The sequence below is a fragment of the Eschscholzia californica genome, unplaced genomic scaffold (assembly GCF_041429995.1).
Source record: "Eschscholzia californica isolate CP2 unplaced genomic scaffold, dmEscCali1.0.p SCAF_3, whole genome shotgun sequence".
NCBI classification, from domain to species: Eukaryota; Viridiplantae; Streptophyta; class Magnoliopsida; order Ranunculales; family Papaveraceae; genus Eschscholzia; species Eschscholzia californica.
Genome location: NW_028238420.1, coordinates 10,103,217 through 10,126,155, shown reverse-complemented (window position 1 = coordinate 10,126,155; position 22,939 = coordinate 10,103,217). Strand labels below are relative to the sequence as shown.

At 36.3% G+C, this 22,939-nt stretch overlaps 2 protein-coding genes across 2 annotated transcripts; both read left to right on the top strand.

The window, feature by feature from the left end:
- The first annotated feature begins 234 nt into the window (after positions 1-234).
- On the top strand, positions 235-681 carry LOC147548289 (S-protein homolog 5-like). The gene has a single exon (XM_086668025.1). It carries the CDS (start codon positions 235-237, stop codon positions 679-681), a length of 447 nt encoding a protein of 148 aa, XP_086524151.1.
- An 8,810-nt stretch (positions 682-9,491) lies between these two features.
- On the top strand, positions 9,492-9,938 carry LOC147548288 (S-protein homolog 6-like). Its single transcript, XM_086668024.1, has one exon. It carries the CDS (start codon positions 9,492-9,494, stop codon positions 9,936-9,938), a length of 447 nt encoding a protein of 148 aa, XP_086524150.1.
- The last annotated feature ends 13,001 nt before the right edge of the window (positions 9,939-22,939 follow it).

The following is a 22,939-nucleotide window of genomic DNA, read 5'->3' as shown; positions in this document are numbered from 1 at the left end:
TTATGACTAAGTGAAATCTTTCAAGAACTTATTGCCTAACTCAAAGATACAATTTTATTTCACAGAAAAAAAACATGTACTCATAAGATATTGAAAGATCTTTTACATGTAATATGAGGAAATTAATATCCTTAATTTATGGTGAATGTGAGAGGAGATCTAGAGAGATAGACAGAGGCAATGTCTATTTAAGAGGCCTCTCTAGACATGGAGACCATACAAAGAATAAGCAAAATGGATGGTAAAAAATGTGTGACAGTCTATGCAACTTTGATGGTATTTGCTATGTTATTTTGTTGTTCATCGGCTCTGTTCGAGCGCGTTTATGTCTACGTAAAGAATGACATACCAACAGATAAGAAGTGGAGACTACTCGTTCATTGCAAGTCGGCCGACGACGATCTAGGCAACCAAATAGTTTATCCCGGTAACGAGTACAAATTTAGGTTCAGAGTAAACTCTGCTCAGTCAACACTTTTCTGGTGTTATATGGAGTGGCAAAAAACACCAAATGTTAAGTTTGTAGGAGGTAGCTTTGAGGTATTCAATGCTGAAGAAGATGAAGGTCTTAGTTACTGTGGTAAGGACTGTCATTGGTCTATACGTGAAGATGGTGCTTATCGATATGATATTCAGGAAAATAAATATATCCTGAAATATGCTTGGGGCCAAGATGATTGAGAATATTATTGTTTCATTGATATGTATCGATCTTATTATAGTATGGGATATTCATTAGTTGTTGGCAATACAAATTAGTTTTTCGGAATTCTATTTTCTCAATTAGTGAATTCTTTCACTAACTTATTGCCTAACTCAAAGATACAATTTTATTTCACAAAAAAGAAACATGTGAGTAAGATATTGAAAGACATTTTACATGTAATAGGACGAAATTTATATCCTAACTCAAAGATGAAAACATTTATAAATAGTGATATAGAAAACAAAACAAAGAAGATAAAAATAAATCTAGGTTAAAGTTGTTTGTCTAAATGGCCTTGATTGATCTGTTGTGCCAGACTTCCAGCTTTCTACATCGTTATTTCTCGATTTTGAGTATAGTAGTTTTTGTTTACTTTTTCATTCTTTTCTCTTATGTAACTGGATTAAATTATACACAGAATTTCGTTACGAAAGAAATAATAGAGCAACCGAAGATGGGGCAGATGCTAGGCAGATTGCTAGCGACGCGCCACTTGGAAATTGTGGCACTTCACTTGGAGTTGTGGCACGCCAGTGTGGCAATTGTGCCTCACTTCTTGTGTTGCTCTTTCTTTTCCCAAGAAAGCAGAGTTTTATTTAGAGAAAACGGTAAGAGATTGAAAGAATACCCTTCTTCTCGGTAGTTAGTGTTGAAATATCTTTCTATATGTTAAGATATCCCATATAATAGATATTAGGAAATATCAAATATTAAAACTCCTAAGAAATTAGGAACTACTAAATATATTAGTATAAACTATTAAGAAACTATTAAAATATTAGAAACTAGTAAAATTAGAAATTAGTAGTATTGTAACTCTATAAATAGAGTCTTATATTTCTTTTGTAATCCATCAAGGAATAAAATAATTTCTTTGATCAATTTCAACTTGGTACCAGAACCAACAGTCTTAAATTTGTGTTTGGGAATTTATATTGATTGAAAGATAAAGAGCTTTCATCTTCATCTTCATCTTGTTTTTCCGGTTTAGCTAAAGTGAAAGGCAACTGATGCTTCCGCAATAATGACTCGCAATAAGGCAAATTCAAAATTTGCTAAAGTTGTTGGTCAATCTGACAAAATTACTTATAAGTGTACTCACTGCAACAAAATTGGTCACACCAAAAGTCATTGTTATGAACTATTAGGTTATCCAGAATGGTGGGATCATAATCGAAAGAATAGATCCAACTGTTAAACAAGCTTCATCGACGGTAGCCACTACAAGTAATGTAGGCAAGACTTTAAATATGTCTACACATGTTTCGAATAGTACTTGGATAATTGATTCTGGTGCTACATATCATATCACTTTTGATTCTAAACAGGTCTCAACTATTAACCAATCTTCACATAAATATGTCTCTACTGCCAATGACACCTCAGCCTCTGTTGTAGGGGAAGGACCTATAACTCTAACGAACACATTGAACTTGGACTCTGTTTTGGTTGTCCCATCTTTAGATCATAATTTGTTATCAGTGTCTCAAATAACCACCACTCTATTTTGTGTTGTCATCTTTTGGCCTGAATTTTGTGTATTTAAGGACATCCGGATAGGGCAAACAATTGGTTATGGTGTTAGGCGAGGAAAGTTGTATTACTTGGATTTAGTATCTTAAAGCTCTAATAAATTGCGTCAGGCATTAGTAGTGAACAATTCTGAAATAAAAAATAAAGATGAAATATGGTTATGGCATCGCCATCTGGGGCATGCCTCCTTCGGTTACCTTAAGAAATTATTTCCATCACTATTTATTAAATGCGATGTTTCAAGTTTTCAATGTGATGTTTCTGCACTTGCAAAAAGTCATCGTGCATCGTTTCCGTTAAATTTAAATAAAAGTCCAATTCCTTTTATGGTCTTACATTCCGATGTCTGGGGTCCATCTAAGGTTCCTACTTTGGGTGGGGCACGGTGGTTTGTTACCTTTATTGATGATTGTACTAGGATGACTTAGGTGTGTTTGATGAAATCTAAAAGTGAGGTAAAGTTATTGTTTCCGAAGGTTCATAAACTGTTTAGTACTCAGTACGACGCAAATGTCCAGATACTTCGTAGTGACAATGGAGGAGAGTATATGGATCATGAACTTCAAATTTATTTGGTTTCTCATGGTATTGTTCATCAAACTACTTGTCCAAATACCCCTCAACAAAATGGGGTCGCTGAAAGAAAGAATAGTCACTTGTTAGAAGTTATCAGGGCTATGTTGATCGAAGCACATAAGCCATTATCTTATTGGGGAGAAGCACTTCTTGCTGCAACCTATTTAATTAATAGAGTACCATCTAGTACTATTGAGTTTAAGACTCCTTTTCAAGCTCTATCGGATGTTACATCTTCTTCGACAGTTACAAATTTACCTCCCCGTGTTTTTGGGTGTGTAGTGTTCATCTTCATGAGCACCAACGTAAAAAATTAACTCGAAGGGCATTAAAATGTCTATTTGTAGGGTACGGTGCAAATCAGAAAGGGTACAGATGTTATCATCCTCTAACTAAACGAATGTTTGTTACATGGGATGTTATCTTTCATGAAGATTCTAAGTATTTTTCACCCGAGTCTGAACTTCAGGGGGAGAAAACTAAGCAGGAAGTTCTGACTCTTGATTATGAAGAAACGGATAATCATGTAGAAGAGAACAAAATTGGATCTAATTGAAGTAAATTTGATTCCTGAAGAAATAATTAGAGCTGAAATTGAAATTCCAGAGTTACAAACACCTGAATCGGTAATGGAAGAAAGTGTTAATGAAATTGTTGAACAAATTGTGGATTCACCTCCAATTGAAGTCGTTGAACCAAGGGTTAGTAATACACCAAACCAATCAGTTGTCGAGGATGTTTCTGAAGCACCTTCGGAACCACCTAGGAAAATATTACCGTCGCGTCAAACCAGAGGTATTCCTAAACCGACATATGAACCTGAGCTGTCTAGTTGAGTCAGATATCCTATGAGTCAATATGTGTTAGATCATCGGTTGTCAGAATCAAATAAGTCATTTGTAAATCAATTATCTACTGTATATATTCCTGACAATGTGCAGGAAGCCTTATCTGATTCAAAATGGAAAGCAGCTATGAATGAGGAGATGAAATCCTTACAAAAGAATGACACTTGGGAGCTAGTTGATCGTCCAGAAGATAAAAATCTAGTGAGATGTCGGTGGATTTATTCAGTGAAGTATAAAGCAGATGGTACAATTGAACGTTACAAAGCGAGATTAGTGGTAAAAGGCTACACTCAAACTTATGGAGTCGATTACACAGAGACATTTGCTCCAGTTGCAAAAACCAACACTGTTCGCATCTTGTTATCGTTAGCAGCAAATTTAGATTGGTCACTGCAACAATTTGATGTAAAGAATGCTTTTTTGCATGGGGAACTATTAGAAGAAGTCTATAAGGACCTTCCACCGGCATGCAAGATACCAGAAATACATAACCAGAAGGTATGTAGATTGAAAAAGTCATTATATGATTAAAACAATCACCAAGAGCGTGGTTTGGAAGGTTTACAAACGCTATGAAGGAATTCAGTTATCGCCAAAGCAATTCTAACCATGCCTTATTTATAAAAAGGCAGAAAGGAAAACTCACAGCACTTATTGTATATGTTGATGACATGGTGGTTACTGGGGATGATCTTGAAGAACGAAAGGCTTTACAGAATTACTTATCTAAAGAGTTTGAGATGAAAGACCTTGGTCCGTTGAAATACTTTCTTGGAATTGAAGTCTCTCGATCTAGTAATGGAATTTTTCTATCCCAAAGAAAGTATACTTTAGATTTGTTACATGAGGTGGGTATGTCAGCGTGTGAGCCGATTGATACACCAGTTGAAGAAGGATTAAAGTTGTCAGTGGAGCCTAATCAGATACCGGTTGATAAAGAAAGATATCAACGACTGGTTGGAAGGTTGATGTACTTGGCGCACACGAGGTCAGATCTTACATATGCGTTAAGTATTGTTAGTCAATTTATGCACAATCCCGGTGAAAAACACATGAATGCTGTTTTACGCATTTTGAGATATTTGAAGGCGGCTCTTGGAAAAGGTATTTTGTTTACCAAAAATTCGAGTTGTCGAACTATTGATGTATACACTGATTCAGATTGGGCCGGGAAAGTAAATGGTAGGCGATCAAGTGCAGAGTCTGAATTTAGAGGAATGACTGATGGCATATGTGAAGCGTTATGGTTAAGACTCTTGTTGGATGATTTAGGGTATCCTTCTGAAAGACCAATTCAATTATTTTGTGACAATAAAGCAGCATGTGATATTGCTCACAATCCAGTCCAGCACGACCGCACAAAGCATGTTGAGGTGGATCGATGTTTTATTAAAGAAAAGTTGGAAGACAACATTGTAGAGTTACCAAAGGTCCGATCTGAAGATCAATTGGCTGATGTTCTTACCAAAGTAGTTTCAAGTCGAATATTTTCGAAAATTGTAGACAAGTTGGGCATGTGCGATATCTATGCACCAACTTGAGGGGGAGTGTTGAAATATCTTTCTATAAGTTAAGATATCTCATATAATAGATATTAGGAAATATCAAATATTAGAAACTAGTAAGATATTAGGAACTAGTAAATATATTAGTATAAACTATTAAGAAACTATTAAAATATTAGAAACTAGTAAAATTAGAAACTAGTAGTATTGTAACTCTATAAATAGAGTCTTATATTTCTTTTGTAATCCATCAAGGAATAAAATAATTTCTTTGATCAGTTTCAACTGTTAGTTAGTCAATCAGCTATTTATAAATCAAAGTTTTACTCTAGGGGAGATGCTAGGTTCACAAAAAAAAATTTGACACATTTTTTACCGAAATGACTTGGCAAGATTCTTATCAAAATTTGACTGAATCTGACCTTTCTCTTTATGAGTCGTTCATGTTTTAACAGTCAGGATTCAGTCAAACTTTCAAAAGAGACTTTTCACATCATTGTGAACTTAGCATTTCCGTTACTCTTAACCCTAAGGAACAAAAGAAGATGAAAGGGTTACAAAAGATTCATGGAAGAAATTGATTTGGGATCAAATGATGGTTAACATTATAAATCCATCCATTCATGTTTCTTCCTTACCCACCTCTATTAATGGTAATAATGTAACTTCAATTAAGAAAATTCCAGATAAAACAGGGTTAAATCACATTGTTTGTGGAATAGCAATTTCAACAAATATGTGGGAGAGAAAGAAAAATTACATGAAGTTGTGGTGGAACCCTAATTAAAGAGATGAGAGGAATTGTTTAGTTCGATAAAAGGGTAAAAAAAATGAGATGGGGATCGAATTCTAGCGTTGAAATAGAATAGAATTCCAGAATTGAACATCTCAGATGAAACTTTAAGATTTCCATACAGAAATCATGATCTGGAGAAATAGGTATCGGTAATGTTTGCTTCTACCCCCCCCCCCCCCCCCCCCCCAATCTGGATTAAGGTATCGATCCTACTTTCGCCGACCTCCGTTCACTTCTCCGTAATCCAACGCAAACCTGATTATCTTTAGATTCAGGACGAGGCTTAGGCGCTTAGGACACTCGTACTGACCCCCAATATTGACTTGAGTGGGAGAGCTCCTTCAGATCTATCTCTCTGGTAACTTAAGACGGGTTGACTCCTTAGATTTTTGTCTTTTCTTGACTTCTTGACCGTAGTCAACTAATGACTAATTTTTGGATCGTCAAATAATTATTTCAATTTGAGAAGAGATTGAAAATGAAATTTAAAAGAAGAGAGAAAAGTTGCCGATGGAAGAAAAGAAGCAATAGAAACATGGAACCACAAGAAGGGTAAATTTGGAAAGTAAACATAATTTGGAGGATAAAACGAATTGTTAGACGGAACTTAGGGTCAAAACAGAATTAAGCTACACTAAAATACTATTTCTTTTTTTTTTTTTTTTTGAATAAAGCTTTCAAATAGATATAACATCCAATGTAAGTTACAAATTCGAGAGAACAAGAATAAGATAACTGATACAAGGATGACTAAGTGAACTGAAAGGACTAGAAAACTAAATAAGCTCTAGTCAGGGAGTAATGAGCGATTTCGCCAAATTATGAGCCTCCATATTAGAGATACGGGGACAAAATTGTAATTCGATATCCACGGTTGATATTTGTCCACGAATCCTCTCTATATCTCTGGATATTCGCCACGGAGGCTGGCAAGTTGGATCTGATAACATCTCCACCATAGACTTGCAATCCCCTTCTAATATATAAGTATGTAACCCCAGCTCTTGTCCTAACCAAAACCCTAGCTCGAAAGCCTTCATTTCGCTATGAAGAGGCGAAACCGATGGAAACATTATCTTATTCGTCCTTAAAACCTCACCCAAATGATTTCGAGCAATCACTCCTGCAGCCGCATGTGGTGGATTGAAAGCACCATCAACATTTATTTTGATTTTGGAAGAAGGAGGAGGCAACCATTGTGATTCCTGTTCATCAACCAGATCAGACGAGTAATTAGTCAAAGGAGTAAGTATTTGTACCTCTTTCTTGGCCAACCACCAGCAACGAATCGGATCTGGTTTGGTGGAACTAAATATCCATGCATTTCTTTCCTTCCACCAACTCCATAAAGGATAAGTATAGATTCTCCAATCTGATTCTCCATTCTTGCCTCTCCTTAATATTTCTCGCATATTCTGAATGGGATCCACACTTAAGTTTATGATGCTAATACTGTTAGTGGTATGGATTAGTTCTCTAAACTTAGGGCAAGACCCAAATAGGTGAGTGATAGTTTCGATTTCACCCGCATTACATAACTTACAGTAAGGTTGGGTTGTAGAAATGAATTTAGCTAAATTTCCAAAAGTTGCTAGTCCATCATGAAGAAGTTTCCATATAAATAGTTGGACCTTAGGGTTAATCGATTGATGCTTCCACAACTTTTTCCATAGGGAATCTTGTACATTTTGGTTTAAAATAGGTCGAACCCTAATCTCTTGATAGTACGATTTGGATGAAAAAAATACCTGTTTCAGTAGGTGTCCAAATACTATTTCTATGGTTTCCACATACGCTAATTCCTAAGAGAACAAAGAATTAAAAAACACCGCGGCTTTGGGGAATAAAGAAAACTCTCCGGGGAATAAAGACATGTGTCATTTTCAGTCCAAAAAAGAATTCTTTTGATTTATGTCCCTAAATCTTCATCTCCTTCTCTCATCCTCTCTCTCTTGCTCGTCCTCTCCTTCAACTTATAAACCCTAGTTAAAAATAACGGCGGAACCAAATAAAAGATCTAGAACTAGTTGTAATTGAAGAAGCCAAAATAACCCCAAACTCAAGAAGCTCAAACAACCCTCTACTGCAATTCATAAGATAAAAGCAAAATACATATATTAGATCATGCTATCTAAACATGAACTACTAGAAATTAGGAAAGAAAAGGTGAAATTTTGCAAAACCTAAACAAAAAGAAGCAAAAAATCTAGAAGAATTTCTTAACAAATCTCAACTAGAATTTAGAAGTAGTTAATATATACATACATAGACAAAAAAGAACTGGATCTGGTAAGTAAAACCTAGATCTCCCAGAAACCCTAATTTTATTCAATTGAATCTTCCTTTCGAACCAATAACCTAAATCTTCGAATTGTTAATGATAAAATTTAGTCGGATCCATAAACTATAACAACAGAATCACCACACTCAAAATCAAACAAGACTATAGGAGTTAAGATTTGATCGAAACCACCATAGTTACAACACTTAAACTAATGAAAGTTACTTTCAATGATATGAATTTGGTTCTTGGATCTGTGGAGGACCGAGCAAAGGAGTTAATACGAGAATTACAAAATATATGTGTAACCCAATGGTCGATTATGTTAAGGGGTTTAAAATGAGAGAGATAGAGAGGACGGGCTAGAGAGAGAGGATGAGAGAAGGAGATGAAGATTTAGGGGCAGAAATCAAAAGAACTCTTTTTTAGACTGAAAATGAATGTCTTTATTCCCCCAAGAATTTTCTTTATTCCCCCGCGAATTTTCTTTATTCCCCCGCGAATTTTCTTTATTCCCCAAAGCCGCGACCTTAAAAAAGCATTGAATGGAAATAGATTGGGTAGAAAATTAAATTTACGGAAATTTTGTGTCAGCAATACCTGTTTGGTCCGTAACCTTTTTATTTCCATGTGAATGGGTAATATCAAACACAACCTAAAAGAAAGTCAAATCCCTAATGAAAACTTTAGCATCGTCACTGTAAACTATGTATTTGTTGCTAGTGAATTTTTCTTTTAGAAAAAAGATGCCCATATGCAGTATGGAACTACAGACCTCCAGTTTAGGAGACTGGCACTCCACCAATGAGAATTTGGGGCTTGTGATTTTACTCACTCATGATTGTTGTAAGAATAATACGGAGTACGTTTTTCTAAGACCAATAGTTTTTAGGGTCAGAGATAAAAGTCTCTAATTGCAAATCTATCATCTTCAACAAAAAAAAAAATTGCAAATCTATCACATCAAAAGAAAATATCTTATTTACTTTTAAGTGAAATCTTTGAGAAACTTATTGCCTAACTCAAAGATACACTTTTATTTCACAAAAAGAGAAGCATGTATGTACTCACTCATAAGATATTGAAAGATCTTTTACATGTAATATGAGGAAATTAATATCCTTACTTTATGGTGAAAGTGAGAGGAGATCTAGAGAGATAGACAGAGGCAATGTCTATTTAAGAGGGACCATACAAAGAACAAGGTAGAATTTGCACTTGATCAGTATACAGATTAACAAGTAAAATGGGTGGTAAAAATTGTGTAACAGTCTATGCAACTTTGATGGTATTTGCTCTGTTATTTTGTTGTTCATCGGCTCTGTTTGAGCGCATTTATGTCCACATAAAGAATGACATACCAACAGATAAGAATTGGAGACTACTCACTCATTGCAAGTCGGCCGACGATGATCTAGGCAACAAAATAGTTTATCCCGGTAACGAATACCAATTTAAGTTTAGAGTAAACTCTCTTCAGTCAACACTCTTCTGGTGTTATATGGAGTGGCAGAAAACACCAAATGTTAAGTTTGTAGGAGGTAGCTTTGAGGTATTCAATGCTGATGAAGAGGAAGGTCCTCATCGCTGTGGTAAGGATTGTCAATGGTCTATACGTGAAGATGGTGCTTATTATTATGATATTCTGGAAAAAAAATATATCCTGAAGTATGCTTGGGGTCAAGACGATTGAGATTGAGAATATTGCTTCATTGATATGTATCAATTTTATTATAGTATGAAATATTTGTTACTTGTTGGCAATAAAAATTAGTTTGGGATATTATTTTCTCAATTAGTGATAAAAACATTTATAAAGAGTGATATGGGAAACAAAACAAAGAAGGAAATCAATCTAGATTAACTTTGTTTGTTTAAATGGCCTAGATTGTTCTATTACGCCAACTCTCTACATCGCTATTTCTCAATATTTTGATTATAGTAGTTACAAAATTAGCAGGAAGGTTTCTTTTTTTATTTACAGTCTTTTTCTTTTATAAAGCTGGATTAAGTTATATGCAGAATTTTGTTACGAGAGAAAGAGCAACAGAATAAGTGGGCAGACGCTAGGCAGATTGCCAATGTGTTGCACCACTTGGAAATAATTCTGACACATCACTTGGCAGTTGTGGTGCGCCACTTGCCAATTGCACCTCACTCTTCCGTTGCTCTTTCATTCGAGAAAGCCGAGTTTTTTTTAGAGAGAGAAGGGTAAGAGATTGGAAGAATACCCATATCTTGATTTCTTCTTTGTAGTTAGTGTTGGAACCGGAGCCGATTTTGGCTCGACCCGACTCGTCAAACTCAACTTGGAGCTTATTTTTTTGCACTTACTTTCTAAGTGCTAAAAAAGACATTTCTATCCCTACCGAATATAATAATTACCAATGTGATTATAACTAAAAATAAAATCTTAAACAATTGATAAGTAAAAAAATCTTTTTATGACTTTATCAATGACCCTTTTCCTTCTTCACTCATCCTTCACCTAAGCTTTTCTCTTAAAAAAATTTCACATCTCTTCCTTCATTAATCACGGAACCACCCAAACTCCATGATGCAACGTAAGTTCTTTCTCCTTCATAATTTGTAATTACTTGAGGTTAATATTTTCAACATAGCATTCATAAATCGTAATTCTCTTGTATCCAAACTCGCGAGCATAATGAATTAGTATGAAATTCTAATATGTAAATACTTTAAGGTCAAAATAGACAATTTGTCATGTTTATGACATTTAGAATTAATATAAAAATAAAAATCAAGCACTTAAAAGTGATGGAAAACAAACGTCGTAGCACTTACAAGTGATATCACTTACTAAGTGAGTGATATCACTTGTAAGTGCTAAAAAATCAAACACCCTCTTAGAAACGGAATGCGTCATTACTTTCGTCTCGTCCAGGGGCGGAACCAGGATTCCATACTAGAGAGGGCAAGCCAAGTGAATACATGATCTTGTGTAGCAATTGGTCTCTAGTAAAATGACTTCAAACCAAAATGAAAATTAAAAGAGACAATAATAGTAATGGCAATTGGGTTTGAACCCCTGTCTAACACTTGGAGCACATCCTGACTCACCACTAGAGCTGAAGTAAGTTATGGTAACATTGTTAGCTTGACTCAAATATGTGGAGACCAGGCCGGGCAGCTACCCAGCCTGGTCTCCACATAGTTCCGCCCCTGGTCTCATCTATTTCTTAAATTTAGAGCCAAGAATCACTCGAATCCGATTCAGGATGAATAAGAAATTCAAGTTTGAAGTTTGCACGGAGTTCGGTTAATCTAGGGGATAAAGGGCAAATAGATATGAGGACCATTTGCGCGAAGCGAGCACGTCCAAATCTGGACGGCTCGCATTCACTCCGCGGGATCCAAGAGGATCTGATGGTAGCGCGTGAAGTGCTTCAGGATTTCTTTGGGACGACTCTAAACCCTAAACCCTAACGTTTAAAGCATTAGATCCGAAAAATCCAACGGACTGAGTCATCCCCACGTCGGGCAGTAGATGGGCTACGCCTAAGTTGTCATCTAACGGTCATCTTATGATCTGTTGGGCACTGTTCGGTTTCCATCTAACAGCAGGCGTTCTACCGGAGTTTTTTAGCCAAATCAGACGATCCAGATTGTAGCCGACAATACCAGTTATGTTACCAACTCTTCTCAAAGATTTGTGTCCCAAAAAGTAAGGGATATGCCCCAAAAACCAGAGGATGTGTCCCAAATGAATGTGTCTCCTCAAATCCTTTATAAACAAAGCAAAATCATTCTTTTCATCATCCAATTCATTTTCTTCTTCTCTTCTCTTCTAAAATCAGTATTCTGGTGTGTATAGAAATAATTATGATTTTAGAAATATTCTAGTATATCTAGAATTCTGAAGAAAGAAGTCTCTGAGTGAATTCCGTCTATTCTCTTCTTCTCTTCTCTCCCGAATGCAAGATTTTGGTGTGTCTGGAATATATTTTTGATTTGGTTATCTGTGTGTTTTAGTAAAATGGCAAGAACAAGAACAACTCTACGGGTTCTTCCGCCTAACACAACATATATGAAAAAACAAGAGAAGTTCAAGGGAACCAAGAAGGAACCGAGAAGCCAATTATAAAGAAATAAATGGCATAAAGGTCTCCAAATTTTCTTAAAGATATAACGTCATAAAGACGTGGGAAGAGGGAAATTATGGAGTACCTCAAAAACCAGTTTAGCCAAAACTAAAGTTTGGTCGATATGGTTTCATTGATCTAAGAACTATAATTATATTCATTCAGCTGTGACAAAATTAAGAAATCAAGTATGTGAATATAAGTGATGAAGTGAACTTCTAAGTAAGAATACACTCAACAAATCTGGAAAAACACAAACGAAAATAACTTCTCTTTCTAACCCTATACTAAGAAACGAGATTCAACAGTGAATCATTTGTTCAAGATAACAAATGTTATCAGTCAAGAATAAAGAAGAGTTTGAGAGAATATGATACCAATATTCTTCCGGATTGAATCGTTACTCATGATTGATAATTTAAAGTACATGTACGGACTGAGGAAGGTAGAATAACCACTCACAGAACACGATAAGCGTAAATACTTCAATTTAAACAAATTCAAGAAAGAATTATATGAGTAGCAAATAGTTCTTAGGTATCTGAGCAGACTCGTACAATTTGGTTGTACATTTTATAAACGAAGAAAAATCAAGATATGTTGACAACACTTGAATCTTAGATACAAAGTCTAACAGGATTTGAAAATCCCTAAGGGCTACGATATCACAAAATTCCTCAAAATGCAGACGGGCATAGCTGGATTGACAATGTAATCCTAAAGGCCTTGAGGGATTCATTGCTCTTAAGAAAGTAAAGGAAGTAGGTGAACTTCCTGGAGGATATTTGTTTGTGATTGAAGCCAGTGCACGCAATAAACCTAAGCAGTTGTTGCGCATACACTAATACGGTGAGTTTAGAGAATTAAACATAATTAATAGACTAGCACCGTAAAGCAATTTCTCAAGGGGAATGGGGCAAAAAATGCCTAAAGTAAATGAGTAAAGGCATTGTGAAACCTTACCCAGATGACTGGAGATCCCACGATCTAGGTTCAAAGGGAAACTGAAGCCATATTCTGACTCGACAGTAACACTGTAAGAGATTTGTATCTCCTACCCATTCTTTGGATGAAAATAATGTTGCCTGCAGTGAAAGGCTAAGCATTAAGCTATTAATGAATCCGAAAACTTAGAAACTTGATTCTAACGTGAGGTATAACAGGATACGTTATTACGCGTAACCTATATGTGTGTGAATTGGTGTCAAATCTATGGGAAGGTCGTTTGGGTCGACTTCTCTAAAGCACACACGAAATAGGGATTGTTTAGGGTCGAAATGAACATAACCGAGAACCTAAGTAAGTGAGGGATTAGCTGTGTGATAGCTATTTTGGTTTACAATTCCCAGGACTCAATTTAAGACGACAAGTTCACCGCCGTCCTAGTAGACCTTGTAGTTACTCACTAGGAAAGGTTTAAAGTCGAAAGACTACCTTCTTTCGATGCAACGAAGTTCCGCATATGAGCTCTGCCAGTGTCAGTATGTCAATATAGTATGTTTGTGTATATCATAGTAAACCTCGAATTTTCATTCACGTGGGGGATTGTTGGACGGAGCCGATTTTGGCGCGAACCGACTCGTCAAAGTCAGAAACGGTGCATCATTGCGTTCGTTTCGTCGATCTCTTAAATTTAGAGTCAAGAATCACTAGAATCCGATTCCGGATGAATGAAAAAAAAGTTTGAAGTTTGCACGGAGTTCGGTTAATCTAGGGGCTAAACGGAAAATGGGACAAATCTATATGAGGACCATTTGCACGAAGCGAGCACGTCCAGATCTGGACGGCCCGCGTTCACTCCGCGGGATCCAAGATGATCTGACGATAGCGCGTGAAGTGCTTCTAGATTTCTTCGAGCACGCGCTACCAGATATCTTCGGGATGAAGTCTAAAGCATTGGATTAGAAAAATCCAAGGGTTGAGTCATCCCCGCGTCTGGCAGCAGGTGGGCTACGCCTAAGTTGTCATCTAACGACTAGTTTATGATCTGTTGGGCACTGTACGGTTTCCATCTAAAGACAAGCATTTCTACCCGAGTTTTTAGCCAAATCAGACGATCCAGACTGCAATCGACAATACCAGCTATGTAACCAACTCTTCTGAAAGAGTTGTGTCCCAAAAACTAAGGGATATGCCCCAAAAACCAGAGGATGTGTCCCAAATGAATGTGTCTCCTCAAATCTTATATAAACAAGGTGGCCAATACATGGACAAATATTATCGTACGTGGACAACTATGTTATATGGACAACTAAATAATTAGAAATTTTATGTGGACAATAGTTTTTAAGGGGACATCACTCTATTGTTTTTCACTCATGTCCTTTAAAAATTAAAACTTTTGTTTGAAGTCCTCCTTATTTTCTTCCATAAACCCTAACCTTCTTCTCCATCGCCAATAAAATTTATATGGATAAACTTTGAAGACATTGTTGATCATGACACCAAGAAAATCAACAGAAATGGTCGAAAAATCAAAAGAAAAAATGCAAACCGAGTCCCAATTTGTACGATCTAATTCATAGAGTCGCACTTTCTTGCTTACATCGTCAAACTAATGGAAGATGACTCAGTTTCAGCATGTTGTTCCTTTGGTTATCAAGACATGAAAATGTATCATTTGAATCTCTTAACTCGGGTTAGTAAGTCCAGTTCGAGCGGTTACTCTGATGATTTGTTTGATTTTCTTTCTCAGGTCTCATTTACGGAGTTCGACGCGAAAACATCGTGATAAAGACATACTTGAGGGGCATTTTGGTCATTTTAATGACAAGGGTATTCTGGTCAATATTACTGTTCGTGTGAAAGTAAAGTCCAGCATGAATCTATCGGCGAAAGCGGAAGTGGAATCGGAGTCCGGATCAGGGAGATAGTCTAAGTCAAAGTTGGAGTCAAAATCATTTGACCAAGTCAGCTAGTTGACACGTGGCGACCAACCAGACGGCGAGGGATACGTTTTCGGTATACTGGTGGTAGCATGCGGGTAATCTTTGGCATTTATTTCTGGCGGAAATTCCATGTAATGCAGCGCAAGATACTACAACACTCCCGGTACACGTAGTACTTGATCTAACGGCATCGAATACCTTTGCGCACGAGGCTTCATTCGGGACACGCGACACAACTTATTAACCTTTCCCGCGAAGTACCAAATTATTTGTTATTAAATCCAGCAAACTACCCACGTGATTCCCAAATTTATGAGAATTCCTATATCCCTTTCCATCTCGGTTTCTCTCTTTCCCTTTATTGTTTTAAAAAGAGATAAATCTACTAGAGACAAATTGGGTAGAAACAGAAAGATGGAAAGTGGGGTTTGAAGAGATCAAAGGAAGATTTAAAAAGATGAAGGATGATGGAAATAAATATTGGAAATAGAAAGAGATGAGTTGTTCGGCTGTATCATGGAGAGATTGAAGAGATGATTTTGTGACACTTTTTGAGAGGTAGAGCTGGGATTCGATTCATTGCTGGTTATAGGAGATTTCAGAAAGAAGATTTTATGAAAGATTATATAGCTGAGATGATCTTCTCTTGGAACTGAAATAGAAATGATATTCTTAGAGAGAATTGGTGGCAACTCTATCTTTAAAATATGAGTTTATTTGGGAAGAACAACCAAGATGGATTCGATTTTATCTCACAATACTTGAAGGGCAGAAGTAAATCACTATTGGAGATATTCTAAAGAGAGAGAAAATTCTAAATTTATCTCTTTCTTATCTCTGTTTCTATAACAAAGATAGATCTTGGTTGATTTAGGAATGAACAGCAAGATGGTTTTGATCCAGATTTTCAGAGAAAGTGAAGATGGAAATTATTCTTTTGAATTGGAGAAGATAACAAATACTTATATTACAGATAGGAGGGATTTGATTTTATTCGGCTGGAAGAAGAAGGAAATAACAGAGACATAGATATTATCATTGGGCTATAAAAGAGAGAAGAAACAGATCCAGAATCATCTTCTCTTTGGGGAGTTCAGTGGGAAGTGAAATTCAAGTTTGTTCTTCTTCTACTCCTCAAGAGCTTCAAAGAGTATTTTAGAGAGAGGGTAGAGAAAAACAGAGCATGAGAACAAAACAGAGTCATCATCATTCTTCAACTTGTTCTTCATTTATCTTTTTATCTTTGTAAGAGAGAGAAGAGGGTATTTGTAAATAGAGAAAGAGAGAGTCAGAGAGGGATAACTGAGTCGCACTTTGGATATTTTCCAATCTACTTTGCTGTTTTGTAAGAGATTGAGAGAGAGAAAGAGAAATTCAGAGAAAACAGAGAGCTATTTTTACTTGTGATTCTTCATTCTTGAGTATTAATTGATTAGTTGAAGAGGAGGTGAAATAAAGAAGAAGAAAGTATTTGGTGATTTCTTTTCTCTTAGTCTTGATTTTATGATGAGAATGTTTCCTATGATCATAATGAATATGCATGCTAAGAATGAGTAGCTAAGTTCTTTTAGTCTATGGTTTTGATGAAATTATGATTTCGCATGAATGTTAACTTATTATCTCAATAGTTTGATAAGCAAATCATATGCATTGATTTTCGATAAATATTCGTAATTTCTGTCAATTATAAGTCCGAGTTGATTTGTCATATTTAGAGTAGCATCTTTAATGACCAATACTTCTTAGAAAATAGTCGAATGATGAAATTTGTCTAATCTTTCATTACTTATACTTCATAAATCTTGATCCATCATGTTTAGGTTAGGTTCTTTAATGATGGATACTTGGTAGTTGATAGGTAATAGTTAGAGTCATTAAGAGTTGATCATATTGAGTCATAAAAGACATGAGATTTAAGTCGATGTTTATGTATGATTATGATGGATTCGAAACCATAAGACTTCTCCTCCACTAACCCTTACCATTATTATTTATCTTAGGTTGTGTTTGATAGCATTTCGTGGAAAAGAAAAAAAATAGAGTAAATTTTACTCGGAGTAAATTTTTCTCCGAGAATAATTTCCTCCGCAAATTTTTTTCATATTTTCCACTGTTTGGTATGACAAGGGAAACAATCCAAAATTATCTGCAGCGGCTCAAACAACCGATTCATCTTCTGAACATGAAGAAATGATTAAAAAGAAAAGAAATTAATTTATGGTGTTAAGGGTTTGATCTGGTACTTTTCAAACTGCAAAAACAGCATCAAAAGCTTATGAAAGAGCTTCAAAAAAGTTTTAGTTAGAGAGGAAAACATCAACTATTGTGAGAAGAACAAGAACATCAATGAAGGCATGGAGTATGATTGATTCTTCTTCTCTCTCTGTAGGAGAAAAGTATGGATATCTTTCAAAGGAGGGAGAAGACTATTAGAGAGAGAAGTATCATTAAAGGTTAAGACTTCATTGCCAATGTAATGATATAAGTTATCATACTAGCTGGTATGAAATATTTTACATTAGTTTTGCCATAAGAATCAGTTTGGGTCGATTTTTAGTCATGGTTTATAGCTATTTATCTTCCTCTTGAGTTTGTGAAACAGTAAGTCAAAGTTGATGGTTGAGAAACAAGAAACGACATTAATTTGTCAGCAAAACTTCTTCTTGCATTTCCAACCTGAAGTTATTAGTAGTAGTTTAAAATCACAATTAGAGGTTGAAATTTAGAGAGAGTGAATAATCTAGAGAGAGAGAGAGTGAATAATCTAGAGAGAGATTACTAACTACAAATAGGGAAGAGAAATTAGAGGAGAAAAGTGGTGGTGGGTACTAAATTAACTTAAAAACTTTAACAGTTGGACAAAGTGGTTAGAGTCACACTCCTTTCTTCTTCTCTTTAAGGTAAAACCATGCCTTCATCTCCCTTTTAGTTACAGGTGGATCCTTAGAGAGAGAAACATAACTTTAGAGAGAAAGAGATTTGGTTGGCTGTGAAGAAAACCCAATTTCAAATTGTCTCTCTCTAGAAGATTTGAATGTTATTGTAGACAGTGATATAGATTCCGTTGCCTGAAGCATCATCATATGCTGACTGCACCTTAATACTATCCTGTTTAGTTTTTTTCAATAGCTTTGGGAAAAAGTTTCTCTTATAAAAGGTATGTAAAACTTTCTCTGTTTTAGAAGAAAAAGTTGGGTAAAAAAGTCACGTGATGGGGTTGGGCCCTTTCTCCTAATTGTCTATCAAACGTAAGGAAAATTTAAGTTTTAGGGTAAATTTTTCTCTTTTCCCCGAGAAAAGTGGCTATCAAACAGACCCTTAGTTGTTTGTTTTAGATAGGTTGCTATTTTATTGTTTCATCACCAAAACCAAATCAATTTCAAAAAGAAAACCGTTTACTTCTAAGATTTAGAATAAATTGACAGTCTCTGAGGAACGAACCGGTCTTACCGGAACTATCACTTGACGCCCGTATACTTGCGGGTGGTGACCTATTTAGGAAACTTTTTAGACCCATAAGTTATCAATGGATAAGTCGATTTTTTTGTGTCTTGTCTTGATTAAGGCAGACTTTCCTTTCTCTAATTTATAGGGAGGTAGACGATAAACGAATAATGATTTTTGAATATTCCTTCTTTCGGATTAACCGAGTTAGACAAAAATTAATACAGTCGAGGCGAGAATAAGTTCTCTTTCCTTAAGACATTTTACGCCCCCGTAACAGTACCCAACGTTAGGGTGTATCCCTTCGGGATACAACGACTATCCTTTCAGAATTTTAAGATGGTACTTCTTTATTCTGAAAGCGGACGAACCTTCGTTAATATTATGAGCTCTTGGACTAATGGGAATGATCTTCTAGACGCCTTAAAATTCACTCGAAACTTCTTTCTTCATTTTTCCAGGGCCGTGGCTGACAATTTTGGGGCCCTGTGCCAAATTTTAACCGGGGCCATCTATACAAGTTCGAGGTAAAAGAATTTTTTTACAGCGAAGTAGTGATCACAAAGTTGAAATAGTTTACCTTTGAAATAGTTTACCTATAAAACGTTATAATAAATCATTGATGAACCCAAATGAAAGGTTTTGATCTGTGATTGCCCAAACCAAATAAAAGTCCCCTAATTTGTAGACGATTTTACAAAATTACTGTTTCGATTTTTCTGTTTCACAAAATTTAAAATTAAGGTTTGAAGATAGATTGATTGAAAAAATTGTAAAATTAAAAGATTACATAAAGATTTGAAGGTGGGAGAGGCCTAGAGAATGTTGGTTGTTACAACTTACAAAATAAAAAGATTACATAAAGATTTGAAGGTGGGAAAGGCCTAGAGAGGGTTGGTTGTTACAACCTAGAAAAAAAATGGAAAAAAGCTTCTCATGGGAGTTGAACCCAAGACCGGGCACAGACCATGTAACTTACCAATAGAGCTACTAGCAATTCAGTGTTCTAGTGATACTCTTGCTTCCCTAAATACGGTAAATTAGACGAAACTTACAGAAGTAAATGGGCCCTTTGTCGTGGTGGGCCCAGTGCGGGCGCCCTGCCTTTTTCTAGATATACTATAATACTTCCAAATCAGATTTATATTCCGGATACACCAGAATACTGATTGTTAGAAGAGAAGAGAAGAAGAGAATGAACTGACTGTGTAAAATGAAGTGGGTTTGGGTTATTTTTATAGAAATCGAATAGGTGCATTTGTCTTTCGGGGTCAAAGGACACAACCCTTCAAATTTGTGGACTCAAAATGAATATTAGAGTCGGTGCAATCTGAGACGTTGGATCTGACTCAAAATCGCGGACATGACGCCATCCGTTAGATGAAGATCGAGTTATCCCGAAACGTGCCCAACGGAGGAGAAAATTGACCGTTAGATCGAGATCTAGCGAAATCCCGAGCCATGCCCGATGCGGAAGTGACGCACTCCGTTGGATGCTTGCGGATCCGACGCTTCTCGACCCGTCCCGACATTGTCCCAAGTTTATCAATGAGAGACCGTTAGATCTTCGCAGAATCCCCCGGAGCGAAGCGAGCCGTCAAGATCTGGGCGTGCTTGCTTCGCTCAAATGGTCCCCAATCTGACTTGTCTCTTTTGACGTTTTAGTCCCTATTTCAACCGATCTTCGTCCAAACTTTAAACTTGAATTTCTCATTCATCTGGGAATCGGATTTGAGTGATTCTTGGCTCTAAGTTGAAGAGCTCAACGAGACGAACGCAATGATGGCTTCTGTTTCTGAGTTTGACGAGTCAGGTCGAGCCAAAATCAACTCGGATTCTAACACACCATTAATGGATGATTCCTGTTTCTGAAAGAGTTTCATATGAACTAAATAACGCATGACTCGGTATAATCTGTCTGAGTTGACTGGTTGATTTGGTAGTTGAGAAGATAACTCAGTAAGAGCCATGGGTTTTCCATGATTTTGAATTGTATCACCAATTTGAAGTTCAATTAATGCTTTCAGGACTAGTGATTCAGCAAAACCATAGATATGCTTCCATACTTTGGCTTGGGTTGCTTGATCACTCTTGTTTGCTGACTCTATCTAACAATCCCCTTTCTTTCTCTCTAGTCCTTTCTCGTTCTCTCTCTAAAGATTTTATGATTTTTGGATTTTGATTTCTAATTGAATTTTCTTTCTTCAGGTTGTAGTTGCAGCGACACCGTCACCTGAGCAAAAGAATCATAAAAAAGCTTCACATCTCTTCTTCCATCTCTAATTCATTCAGCTTAAGCTTCACATCTCTTCTTCCATCCCTATTGGAAGTAATGATGAGTATCATAATCATAAAAAAGCATCACATCTCTTATTCACTGTCACCGCTGCTATTGTAGTTTCAATCTTGCCGCGAAAAGACTGCTTGTGTTAGTGAAGAAGATGAAGAATAACAATAGGTTTTCTATTTTTAATCTATTTTATTTCTTTAGGTCCTCGATTAATTTCTATTTTCGTATTAGGACCTTATAGAGTTGTCCGCCTATTAAACCTCAATTAAGTCAAACATAGTTGACTTGTACCGGTTCTGAAAATAGTTGTCCATATAAGAAAATTGGTTGTCCACGTATTGGCCACCATTAACAAACCAAAATCATTCTTTTCATCATCCAATTCATTCTCTTCTCTTCTAAAATCAATATTCTGGTGTGTCTGAAAATAATTCCGATTTTAGAAATATTCTAGTATATATCTAGGTTCTGAAGAAAGAAGCCTCCGAGTGAATTCTGTCTATTCTCTTCTTCTCTCCTCTCGTGAAATCAGTATTCTGGTGTCTGGAATATAATTCTAATTTTAGAATTGTTCTGGTATGTCTGGAATTCTAATGAGAAAAGCATCTGAGTGAAGTTATAGTGTCTAAAAGATCTAGTCGCATCAGTCGAAGAACTCATATTGTTTACGAAGGTTCATCCGCTTTCAGAATATAGAAGTACCATCTTTAATTCTGAGAGAAAGTATTTTACTTTCTCTCTCTAAATATCAGCCCGCCACTACCCCGACCGGGATTGGGCCGGGATTGTGGTCGGGCATAGTCCCATTTTCCGAAGCCCAAACCTATTAAATTTTAAGTCGCAATACTTAAGGTAGCTATATCCCAATTAGGTTGACACACAAGAGGTGAAGATCGTTGATGGGTTAGGTCGAAATCGACCCAGACCATCGTTTTAATGGTATTTACTAAAGGCGAGGGTTGAGTTTATTATTAGTTGAGACAAAAGAGGATGCATGTGAGGTTTCAGTGTCGGAGATAACTAAGAGACCAAAAGTGATAGGGTCTAGTTCTTGTCAAATCTAAAGGCAAAAGAGTAAGTTATTAACAATTATCAGTGAGAGGAAACTAAGTGAAAGATGTGTGAGTACTTTCTGTCAAGCATTCATGCTTGGCATCTTGGACAAATATCTCAAGTAAAAGTCTTGGAAATTTCTGCATATTGTGTTTGATAAAATTCCTAAGCGAGGGAAGTTTGGTGTTTTACGGAGAAGAGCGAGAGCAAGAGAAAGGCAGAGTGGGGTGTGTACTACAAAATAAACAACTTTTAGTTATGGATTATGGCGATAGTTGTTACCTAGATTTCTGTAGCCAAAGATATTTTGTTACGACCTTCGCCTCGTAACTGATATTGTCGTCACAAAACGTTTTTGCCACAAACTTTCTATTAAGATTTTCTTCCGTTGCTATTTTATAGGTTGTTTTAGTCGACTGTTGATAGACGGTGATGATGGGGCGGTTGAGATCCACTGTGTGGAATTGAAACTACTATTTTGTAGTTAGAAGATATTAAGATTCATCTTCGGATAATCCCGTATCTTTTATACTTAGGAGTTCCTCTGTTTTGAGATTTTTTACAGAAATTGTTTCTGAATTAATAGATCTTCTCATAGATGTTTCCTCCTTTGAGACTCTTGAAGCCAAGTAAGGTAAATGCTCGAGATCCTCACGGACTGAGATCTTTGATAAGATTTGGGATTCCGTTGGTAAGCATGGGGCACGCTTTACCTTCCCATGTTTCGGGCTTAAGGTATCGTGACCTTGCTGACGTAGACTTCTCTAGCCTTCTCGTAAATCCTAGGGCAGACCTTATTGTATTTGAGTCAGGGCAGGGATTAAGCCGCCTAGGACAACCGTGCCGACTCCCCAGTTCTGAGCTTGGGATGAGGTATGCCTATTGGCTTGACATGGGTTGATCCTTTGAGACTTTT